Source organism: Camelina sativa, chromosome 18, assembly GCF_000633955.1.
Source record: "Camelina sativa cultivar DH55 chromosome 18, Cs, whole genome shotgun sequence".
Lineage (NCBI taxonomy): Eukaryota > Viridiplantae > Streptophyta > Magnoliopsida > Brassicales > Brassicaceae > Camelina > Camelina sativa.
The window spans coordinates 8,534,788-8,547,332 of record NC_025702.1 but is presented as its reverse complement, the minus strand read 5'-3'; the positions used below and the strand labels follow the sequence as shown (position 1 = coordinate 8,547,332).

At 38.9% G+C, this 12,545-nt stretch overlaps 2 protein-coding genes across 2 annotated transcripts; one reads left to right on the top strand and one right to left on the bottom strand.

The window, feature by feature from the left end:
* On the top strand, positions 3,236 to 4,585 carry LOC104763247. Its single transcript, XM_010486648.1, has one exon. It carries the CDS (start codon positions 3,236 to 3,238, stop codon positions 4,583 to 4,585), a length of 1,350 nt encoding a protein of 449 aa, XP_010484950.1.
* LOC104760869 (protein LATE FLOWERING-like) lies at positions 8,507 to 9,536 on the bottom strand. The gene is made up of 2 exons (XM_010483855.1): positions 9,282 to 9,536; positions 8,507 to 9,175 (listed from the first exon to the last, which is right to left on the bottom strand). Exon 2 carries the CDS (start codon positions 9,164 to 9,166, stop codon positions 8,645 to 8,647), a length of 522 nt encoding a protein of 173 aa, XP_010482157.1. The 5' UTR covers positions 9,167 to 9,175; positions 9,282 to 9,536; the 3' UTR covers positions 8,507 to 8,644.

The following is a 12,545-nucleotide window of genomic DNA, read 5'->3' as shown; positions in this document are numbered from 1 at the left end:
CTTGCAATTGACAAGCCACAAAAACTAATTTCCATCAGTTATTTATCATTGATCTATGTTTATAGAGAAATTTTAGAATGAATTTTAACTAGTCTTTATATTACTCAATTAACATCACTAGCTACGGATATGAGACACTGTACGGTTAAAAAAGATTCTTAAAAATAAAATAAAAGTTTGTTCATATTTAAACCTGAAATAACAAACTAAAAATCATGCAGGAATTCGTTTAAAAATTGAAAAAAGTTGTGATTTCAGTTGCTTTTATCCAGTTGAGGTATATGTAATTGATGGAATTTTTTGTTCGTATATAAATATGAAAATAACTAAAAAAAAGTGCACAAATCCGTTAAAAAATGATTTAATTCTAATGTATTTATGATGAAGATTTCAATATGCTTCTTGATTATTTTTGGCCACTAGTTGTTGTTAATTAGAAACAAAATTATTCTTTTTTAAACTTGCTAGTAAATCAAAATGTTTGGATCTGATAGACATAATCAACATAAGATTTACGACACTTTTTGTTACCAAAATGAAAAAAAGAAAACATCCTTATCCAAATTTTGTTAATACCCAAAGAACAAAACAAACCACACTTTTTTCTACTTTAAATTCTTACCGCACTTGACACTCTCTCATATCATCTCTCTATCACGTGTGGTGGGTCAGATGGGTCACGTGCCCGGACGGCTGGTTCATTCCGACACGTTCTTCTCATAAAAGTGGCCACATCATTTGTTTGATAATAAATGTAATATTATCTGCTCGTCGGCGTCGAATGTCCGGAAAACACGCCGGTGATTAGATAGATTAACGTGGCAGATCATATAAACTAACCAATCAAAAGGTCTATTAGTTCTAGTTCTAGCCTTGAAGACCCAATCACCATCGTTTATTTTTTATATAAATAGTTTTCTACTACTAATGTTTTAACGAAAACGTTAAGGTTTTGCTTATACTGTTTTTGTACTACTGTACATATAATATACAGTTATGTTTGATGCCAAGAAAGAAAAAGTTAAACGATAATTTAAAGAAAAAGTTAAGCGATTTAACTAGTTAAGGAAAAAGTTTATGATCTACAGGCTACAGCTAAAAGATTAGTTGTAACAATGTTTATAGAAAATAGTGTATGATACGGAAAAAACAAGATTTGTTACTAACTTACTGTGTAACATTATAATTAGTCACTACTGTATATTATATAGTTCATGATTATATTTTGTATATATTTGCTGATTTGTATATGATTGGATATTAGCAGAAATCAAGGAAGTGCATATTATAGATAATAGACTAATCACAATCCTTCACAAATTTAACGGAACATTGCAATTTTGTCAGCGTAGTTTTCTTGAACCAAGTCAAGAAGTTTTTGTTTTTCTGATACTGTTTTGTATTTTATTTCTGATTTGATTAAATTTTATATTACTAATTAATTTTACATACAAAATCTCAATAATCTCTAGTTTCCAAAAGTACACAGAAACACACAATTCAGCTGTATCATCAATTTTCACATGTTGGACAGTGATTAGGCTTCTAGACTGATCAACATTAATTAAGAGATCTAATATTATACAATATACAGAGATATTCAATGACAACAATAATAAGTCCGGCCAACAACGGATCATGTCATGTGTGTGTGTCTTTCGATCCATTCTTCATTCGGTCGCAACATTACTGGATGATATAGTTGAGAGGAAAAAAACAAGAGACAAACTAAAGAAATAATTAAACATTTAACAGCTAATGTAATTAAGTTGTAGGTCTTATAATGTCCACATGAGTATATATTTTCATTTTTCACCGCATCTTAGCTTCTTCTTCCATATGGTTTATAATCAATATACGTATATATGTCAGAGGAGAGTGAGAAATGTGCGAATCCGAATCCGATAGAGCGAGTCCATTCCCTATATAGGATAATGTTCTTAATTATTATGAGCAAGAAACATACACGTGGAAGCTTGTGTAATACTATTGATATAGTGCTTCTGAAGACTTTATGTTGTCTGAATTAGTAAAATGAGAGAAAGTATGAGATTTGGCTGGAAATTAAATTAGAAAAGCAAGAAAACAGGAGGAAAATTGGGTAGTGTTGCGAATAAAATGAATCGTGTTTTTAGAAGACTCTGTTTTGAAATTAGTAAAATACTATATATATATATATATATATATGTATTGATTGAAAAATATTATACAATAAAAAATATTAAAAAATGAAGGAAAAAACAAGGTAAAGTTATATTGGATTTGAGAGAAAATATTCAAGAGAAATGCTATTTATATATGATATTAATTATCGATAAAAAAGACAAATAATTACGAAAGTGTAAATAAATTTTCTACTTGATAAGAAACATAAATTTTATATTTTTTTAAATGAGAAAATGTCGATATTTAATTTTAAAATATATATATATATATATGTAGACCAAAATGTTTTTATCAAAATCTTGAAAGCCTAGCAGATAACAAGTTGTTGAATGAGTGATTCCTTTGATTGTCATCATGCCAAGGCACTCACCATTTCTCTTTCCTAAATCTTAAGTGCATCTCAATAAATTTTTGTAACCCCATTCTCGCTAGAAGCATATGAATCTCTTTGCGGCTTCCTAACCTATTAAGAGTATCTTCATTTGGGTAACGAGTTTATACAACTTTGACCGTATCGAAGACTTTTATTTGACTGACTCGGTGACTCTTACGAAACCTCATTCCAACATTTCTCTTGGTGATTTCGCGTGATACTTCCTATACAAAGCTTATGGAGTCCACGACATGACCTTAACGACTCGTAATGGTGAATTTGAGTGTGTAGAAGATATAACAATGGGCCTCGACACAATCTCAACAAAGGCCCAAATCCAGTCAAGCCCACAGTTCAAATACAACAGAAGAAGACGTTGAAGACAACATCTCACCCTGTCGCAGTCACGCCTGCAAGCACGAAGACCGTTCGTACGAAGGTGAAAACGACGTCTCCAGACAAGACCAACTGCTCTAATAAGAACAAATATGCACCTCTGCAATCTCTGCAAAACACAGAGGATGACTCACCCTAGACAGCTGTATATTCTAGATTGTTCTCAAGTAGTGTATAAAAGAAACTGTAAACACTCAAAAAGATAATAATTGAAAATACAAGTTTACAAGACAAATTCACCTTTGTTCTCTGTGTTCTTTCATGGTATCAGAGCCATTCTAAGCTCTAACAGGCATTCTAATGGCTTCCTCATACCCGTTTCCAGACAATGTCCATGTCTCGAGTTCTGTCACTCTGAAACTCAACAACAGCAACTACTTGCTGTGGAAGACTCAATTTGAGTCTCTCCTATCGAGTCACAAGCTCATAGGGTTTGTCAATGGAGCCGTTTCTGCTCCAACAAAGACACGTCAAGTTGTCCAAGACGATGTCTCCAGTGAAGTCACCAACTCGCAGTATGAGTCTTGGTTCTGTACCGATCAGCTTGTCAGGTCGTGGCTGTTTGGAACTCTTTCTGAAGAAGTGTTAGGTCATGTTCACAGCCTCCCCACGGCTCGTGAGATTTGGCTTGCTCTCGCTGAAAACTTCAACAAGAGCAGTGTCGCCAGAGAATTCTCTCTCCGACGCAGTCTTCAGCTTCTGTCAAAGAAGGAAAAATCTCTTTCTACCTACTGTCGTGAATTCAAATCCATTTGTGACTCCCTTAGCTCCATCGGCAAACCAGTTGACGAATCCATGAAGATCTTTGGCTTCTTGAACGGTTTAGGTCGAGAATACGACCCTATAGCAACTGTCATTCAGAGTTCCTTGAGCAAGCTCTCACCTCCTACGAATGATGTTGTGTCGGAAGTCCAAGGATTTGACAGCAAACTCCAGTCGTATGATGATGCGTCTTCGGTCACTCCTCATCTTGCATTCATGACCGACAAGACAAATCCGTGTGCTCCTCAGTTTCAACCCAGTCAGAGAGGTCGTGGTGGTCGATTTGGCCAAAACAGAGGCAGAGGAGGCTACACTACTCGCGGCAGAGGCTTCTCCCAGCACCAATCTGTCTCTCCGTCTCAAGGACAGCGCCCAATCTGTCAAATCTGTGGCCGCATTGGTCACACAGCTATCAAATGCTACAATCGTTTTGAGAACAACTATCAAACTGAAGTTCCCACTCAAGCGTTTGCTTCTCTTCAAGTCTCTGATGATAGTGGTCGTGAGTGGCATCCGGACTCTGCAGCTACGGCTCACATAACATCCTCGACGTCTGGACTGCAGGAAGTAAAAGCCTATGATGGAACTGATGCAGTGATGGTTGGTGATGGAGCTTACCTTCCCATCACACATGTTGGATCAACCACCATTTCTTCTGCTAAAGGTACAATTCCCTTACATGAAGTTCTCGTATGTCCTGATATAAAGAAAGATCTCTTATCTGTGGGCAAGTTATGTGATGATTATCCTTGTGGAGTGTTCTTTGATTCTAATTCAGTATATATAATTGACTTAACCACTCAGAAAGTGGTGTCCAAGGGTCCTCGTAGAACAGGACTATATGTGCTGCAGAATCAAGTGTTTGTTGCGCTCTACTCAAACCGTTAGTGTACAGCAACCCTGGATACTTGGCATCATCGGTTAGGACACTCAAACTACAAGATTCTACAGCTCCTTCAAGCCAGCAAGGAGATTGAAGTGAATAAGAGCAGAACTTCTCCCATTTGTGAGCCTTGCCAGATGGGAAAGAGTAACAAGTTGCAGTTTTTTTCTTCTGATTCTAGAACTTTAAAAACCCTAGAGAAAGTTCATTGTGATCTCTGGGGGCCATCACCAGTTGTATCAAACCAAGGGTTCAAATATTATGCTGTTTTTATTGATGATCACTCAAGATACTCTTGGTTCTATCCTCTGCATTTGAAATCCGACTTTACCTCTATATTCATGGCGTTTCAAAAGTTAGTCGAGAATCAGTTTAATACAAAAATCAAGATCGTTCAAAGTGATGGAGGTGGAGAGTTTACAAACAACACCTTAAAGAAACATTTTCAAGATCATGGCATTCATCATCAGCTATCCTGCCCCTACACTCCACAACAAAATGGTCTTGCTGAGAGAAAGCATCGACACTTGGTGGAACTCGGTTTATCTATGATGTTCCATAGCCACACACCATTCAAATACTGGGTAGAAGCATTCTACACTGCAAATTATCTTGTCAACCTTCTTCCCTCCACAGTCTTGCAGAATGTAAGTCCCCACGAAGCTCTACTACAAAAGAAAGTTGACTACTCTGCTCTACGAGTGTTTGGTTCTGCTTGCTACCCCTGTTTGCGACCCATAACACAGCACAAGTTCGATCCTCGCTCTCTACAATGTGTCTTTCTTGGCTACAACAATCATTACAAAGGCTATCGGTGTTTAAATCCTCCTATAGGGAGAGTATATATATCAAGACATGTCGTCTTTGATGAATCTACATTTCCATTCAAAGAGCAGTTTCGTCATCTCGTCCCACAATATCAGACGCCACTGCTTCTCGCTTGGCAACAACCGACCGTGCCTCGTCCTACATCAGTGACTCCATCTTCAGTCCACCAACCGATAGCCTCTGCAACAGAACTACCACTAGCTTCCGCCACAGACCTACCGCATGTTCAACATACCACCATCTCACATCCGCAACCTGAGCCTATCCTTGAACCACATGTTCACACACAAGATGAGTTAGATACCAATATTCAAGTCGACGCAGACATTGACCTCCTCTCTGACTCTGACTCTGCAACTGCAGAGGACACTGAAACAGCAGACACTGCAGTCGCTACTGATCAAAGTGCTATCCCTGCTTTCCCAACCAACATTCATCAGATGACTACAAGATCCAAAGATGGGATCCATCGACCAAATCCCAGGTATGCTCTGATCGCTTCTAAGTTCACCACTGATGAGCCAAAGAGTATTGTCTCGGCAATGAAACACCCTGGGTGGAATGGAGCAGTTATGGAAGAAATTGGCAGAACCCATATGCTGAACACTTGGTCACTGGTGGTACCAACCGATGACATGAACATTTTGGATTCCAAATGGGTCTTTAAAACCAAACACAAGCCTGATGGGAAAATTGATAAGTTGAAAGCTAGACTTGTAGCCAAAGGTTTTGATCAAGAGGAGGGTATCGACTATCTTGAGACGTTCAGTCCAGTGGTAAGAACCGCAACTATACGCCTTGTTCTCGATACTGCTGTAGGTCATGACTGGTCCTTAAAACAGCTTGATGTCTCCAATGCCTTCCTTCACGGTGAATTGCAAGAACCGGTGTACATGTCTCAACCTTCAGGTTTTGTTGATCCAGCAAAACCAGATTATGTGTGTAAACTCACCAAGGCTCTGTACGGACTCAAACAAGCCCCACGAGCTTGGTTTGACACATTTAGCAATTTTCTCCTTGACTTTGGTTTTGAATGTAGTACAGCGGATCCATCCTTGTTTGTGTGTCATCACCAAGGAGAAATACTCATTTTGCTTCTCTATGTGGATGATATTCTTCTTACTGGAAGTGATGACCTACTTCTGGAACAACTCCTCAATGCTCTCAACACTCGATTCTCCATGAAAGACCTTGGTCCTCCACGCTACTTCCTTGGGGTGGAGATTGAATCGTTCAGCAATGGTCTGTTTCTGCATCAAACTGCTTATGCTTCTAACATTCTTCACCAAGCTGGCATGTCAGAGTGCAATCCGATGCCAACGCCTCTTCCTCAACATCTAGACAAACCTGACACAACACCGTTCCCGGAACCAACTTACTATCGGAGTCTAGCAAGTAAATTGCAGTATCTTACTATCACTCGACCTGATCTTCAATTTGCTGTCAATTTTATCTGTCAAAAGATGCACGCTCCTACGAACTCAGACTTTGGTCTCCTCAAGCGGATCCTCAGATATCTCAAAGGGACACTCAACATGGGTCTTCCCATCAGAAAACACAACAATCCGGTTTTGTCAGCCTTTTGTGACAGTGATTACGCAGGCTGTAAGGACACAAGACGCTCCACTGGCGGCTTCTGCATCCTTTTGGGATCCACTCTGGTCTCTTGGTCTGCTAAAAGACAATCCACCGTCTCAAACTCCTCCACTGAAGCAGAGTATCGAGCTCTCTCTACTGTTGCTCGTGAACTCACCTGGATCTCATCTCTGCTTCGAGATATTGGAGTACCGCAACATCAACCAAACAAAGTCTTCTGTGATAATCTATCTGCTGTTTATCTCTCCGCCAACCCTGCTCTGCACAATCGCACCAAACACTTCGACAAAGACTTCCACTACATACGAGAGCAGGTAGCACTTGGTCTCATTGAAACACATCACATTCCAGCCCATCTTCAGCTTGCCGATGTCTTCACCAAACCATTACCTCGGCCGTCCTTCACTGATCTTCGACACAAACTTGGTGTGTCTGTTTCTCCGCAACCTTCCACGCCAAGTTTGAGGGAGGGTGTAGAAGATATAACAATGGGCCTCGACACAACCTCAACAAAGGCCCAAATCCAGTCAAGCCCACACGTTCAAATACAACATAAGAAGACGTTGAAGACAACATCTCACCCTGTCGCAGTCACGCCTGCAAGCACGAAGACCGTTCGTACGAAGGTGAAAACGACGTCTCCAGACAAGATCAACTGCTCTAATAAGAACAAATATGCACCTCTGCAATTTCTGCAAAACACAGAGGATGACTCACCCTAGACAGCTGTATATTCTAGATTATTCTCAAGTAGTGTATAAAAGAAATTGTAAACACTCAAAAAGATAATAATTGAAAATACAAGTTTACAAGACAAATTCACCTTTGTTCTCTCTGTTCTTTCAGAGTGAAGTCTCGGCTTAGGACCGGCAACCTTCATGATTTTATTGGTGTTGGCCTTCTAGGATTTTGCAACCGATTTTTAATGCGACTCCAAGTAACACGAGGTTTTGTAGAGGAAACCACTACCGCTTATATATATTGTTCTTGTCATAAAGGTTGTAGTTCACGCCTCGAGACTTACCTTGGTTTCGGTCTTTGAGGGAAATGGAACGGGCATTGCGGCTAATGTTGATTATGGAACCGGATTTGTCTCGTTTCATGTCGGTGGGGGTTTGCTGATCATCGATCGAACCTATATCAAATATGGCAGAAGCCTGGAAAACTTCCAAGTCCTAACTATCCAACAAATTATCACATATGAATAGATATGAAGCAGTGTTTGTTGACATATGGACTAACAATTTGTGGAATCCCCTAAGTCAGGACGAATGATTTGGGCCGAGTAGTGAAATAAGGTATCGTTTTGGAAAAATTATCATTATCACAACAGCGTCGTTTCTCTTCATCGGTACAGTATTATACAAACAAGGTGTACTTGGGGTTTTTTTTTTCTTTTTTTTTTTTGGCAAAGTAATTAGGAAGTAGAAACTGTACAAAGTCCAAAATATTTCTAAATTTTATGAATGATATACCAAAAAAACATAAAATATAATTACTAATAGTTTAATCAATTAATATATATCATCCATTATTGTTTCTCAGAATACCAATTACAATCAGGATACGGATGGTCATGCAATATTTTGTAGTAAAAATTTTGCAAGGTCATCATAACTAACAAGTGATTAACGCTAAGATCACAAATGGAGGGAGAGATCAAGACACTGCTCGTTACCCTTCTCACTATTCACCACGTTATAGTGAGGATCTGAAATGTCACCACCTCGTTGACCAAAATACTCTCCTTTGCATTCTCTACCTTGGTGGGATGTGGCCAACACGACATGAGAACCACTGGATCTGAAGATCGGATGGTCAGGATGAACCGCGGGAAAACAGGCAACGGAGGCAGAAGCAGGGTAGCCTAAGATGGTCAAGTGATGTCGAGAGGGAGAGGATAATAAAACAGGTAACGTGTGAAGCAAGTCATTATTGTTGACAAAATCGTAAGCCCTTTTGGCTCTTCTAGCAGCAGTTCTCTCCTTCTTGTGAGCGTTCTGGTGACCCCCTAGGGCTTGGGAGCTATGGAATTTTCTGGAACAAAAGAGGCATGGGAATACTCTTGATGAAGCTGTGTCTTCGTCTGTCTTGTTGGTTTCTTGCGTTGGCTTGATCTCTTCTTCTTCCTCCACTTCTACTTGATGGTGATGATCTTCCATTCTATGTTACTATATACACACAAAAAGTGACTAAGCATTAGATTAACTTACTATAATGCACAAAGCAACTTAGAGAGCCAACCCAAAAATGAAAAGGGTATTAATATGTCTATACCTTGAGCTGAAGACCAAGATAGAGAGAATGTGTGTGATATGGGCTTGAGAGGATGCGTTTAAAAGGGCAAGAGTGAAGATGAGAAGTAGAAGAGAAGTCAAGTTTAAGATGGTGTTTGAGGAGAGTTGGAAACTGTGAAGAAGAATCTGTGAGTGGATTCATTAGCGTTATTATTAAGTGTTCTGTTCTGTTGCAGAGCCAACTTTGGGAGCAGGTTCTTTTGCCCGTATGGGCTTGGGAACAGTGGAGATAAGAGAGAGTCAGAGATAAAGAGAGAGAAGAGAATGAGTAAAAGGTGGTGCATGTTGATGAAAAGGAGATTGATTGGTGAGAAAGAAAGAGACGTTTGAATTGGAAAATGCAACTTCTTTTTATTTTCTCTTGAGATTAGCATTTTTGGGTTTTGCTTCTTCTCTAAATGTAACTCTATTTCCTATTGGCAGAATCATATAGTTCCATTCAACTTCCTCCGTTGTAATATTGACCATGCCTTTAATGAACTTGTATTGTTAGCTTCTTTGAGAAGCATTTTAATTAGCGCATCAAAGTACACCAATGGTCTCCTACATAACTTATGATCTTTACGTGAACAAGGATTAGGCAAAATGGCAAATGATATGTGTCGGTTTAATACTTTTCATGTACGCTAAAAAATGAAGAAACATTCCATTATAGTTTCTTATATAATGATAAGTTGACTCAGCTTTGTTATTCTACTTTATTTTAATTTGGGTTACAAAGAAGTCAAATAAAAATATTTTCTTTAAAACAAAAAAAAAATTAAATTATCAATTTATATCGTGACACGAAAATAATATACAAAACTAGCTAGCAACGATAGTGGATGGAAATAGAAGCAGAAGGCTCCACAACTTGAGAAGCAAATGGGTAGTCATAAAGACTGTGATGGGTCCTGACTGATCGCACCGCACCGCCCACATTCCCCTTGCAACTTGTCTCCTCCTAGTTGGCTGCCTACTACTTTCTCTAATAATAAGCCAATTTAGCTTTACGTTTATGGATTGTTGCGGCCCGTTTAACTTGCGTTTGTATTTTATGTTATTACGAGGCCGGAAACAACCCACTAGCCGGCCTTACATCTAAAAACCATCAGGTACTTGTGTGTTCAACTCTTTTAAGACTACGCTAAGTTTCAGAGTTAGTAGAGTTGTTGCTAAAATCTCTATATGAGTGTGAGTGTGTACTGCAGCAAGAAGCAATGTATGAGTTTTTCTTTTACTCTCTAGCTGTACTAAATCTCTGTCAAGCAAACAGAAAACAGAGAAAGATGATTAGTTTAATATACTCAAAATATTTTGGTGGGTTTAGTTTAATTTTCTAATTTTGCATAAACTGTAACCAACAATTGGAGTAATGAGAAATCTAAGTTAGGCTCTAGCTCAGAGGACAAAGCCCATTGAGATTGATTGCCACAACATTCGTGATCAAATCAAGCTTGGGAGTCTCAAAGCTCTTCATGTCACTAGTGAGAACCAGTTGGCTGATATATTCACTAAACCACAACAGTCGAAGTCAATTCATTCACTGCTGACTCGTATGTCATTGTAAACCTCTACAATTCTTCTCTATCTCCGGATTAAAAGGTTTCTGAAGATGTATAATGAGTATACTTTACTCATTTGTATTTATACTTTGTATTATATATACTTTAGCTTAGTATTACTGTAATATACTTTAGCTTAGTATAAGAGATTAGGCATGTGTATAAACGACTTTGTAAACACTTTACTTGAGTCTGTTAGAGAAATCTTGATAAGGAGGGTATAGAGTTGGGGTGAGTTGTATACAGATTTGCTGAATTTATGAATGACCTACTCAAATAGACCAGTGCATAGTTATACAGTTGAAGCCAAAAGTTTATCAATTTGATGACATGTACAAGCTATAAGTTCTGTCCTTTTCAGATTGCAATCAAATTTTACGTCTCCAACGTTTGATTGACAACGTGTATATACATTTTTGAATGACCAATAACTAAATTAGTTAAATCAGAAGCAAGAACCGTATGTATACACGTTTTCTATGACTACATTTTCTGAAATTTAATTATCTAACTGTAAACGTACCCTATTCCTTAAATGATTGAAAAAGCCAATCAATCAAAGTGTGATTTTAGATTCAATGTCTAAAACTGACAAAAATTGCGAAGAAGTTTCTAGTTTTTTTTTTTTTTTTAAGCAAAAGATTAGCTCAAACGAGCCAATGGAAAATTATTTACATACAAAACATTATGTAGAGATGTACGCGCGTGGCGTGCTAAACAATCCGCTGTTATATTTGCAGTTTTAGGAATAAATGATAAGGAAAAAGTAGAAAATTTCGCCTTGTCTATCTTGATATCGTCAAGGTATGTCGAGAACGCCGGCCAATCATGAGGCAAAGATATCATCTTCACCAAATCTGAACAGTCTGAGTAGAACGCTACGTCACAGTAGTCATGCCCGATCATACATCACATAGCCCAAACAAAAGTTTCGACTTCAGCATGTAAGGGGAAAAGGCTCCGCCGGAAATTAGTGGCTCCCATACGTGGCGTCGGATCATGAGACTGAGTACAACTCCATCCTGTGCCTGCAAACAAGTCATCAGCTTTCCAAGATCCATCAACAAAACAGAAGTAGCCTGAATAGAAAGTGGGAAGTGAAGCTACAGCCACCCTCGTCCGAGAGTTGGGGTCAATTCGGTGGGTTGTGGAAGCCACATCCTCACCCTCCTCCTGAGCATGCTGCCATGTCAGCGCCTCACATTCTGCTACCCTAACTATCTCCATTGGAAAGGAGTGTGGTCCTACCGGTACCTGAGATAAAGCTCAAACCTGACGCACCGGTGGACAAAGAAACAAGGTATGATTGACAGTTTCCGCATCAGCACCGCAATGAGCACAGCCCAGATCACAAGAAATGCCACGGCGTCACAAATTCGTCGAAACGGAAATGCACCCTAACAGCACCTGCCACATAAAATGGTGATATTTTGGCGGACAACGAACCTGCCAAACACTGGCTAGAAGGCCCACCAAGTGCCTGAAAAGGCCTTTTAACTTCCATATGTGCCGTATGATATCCACACTTAACCGTCTACTTTCCATTCTTCGTAAAATGCCAACCGAGAGAGTCATCCTTCGGACAACTTCCTAAAGGTAAAGCCCTTATAGTCTTTTGTAAGGTAGATATGCGAAGGTTTAGTCTTTTAACAAAAAAAATAATAATAATTATCTGCAATTACAGATCATCGATGTTAGAG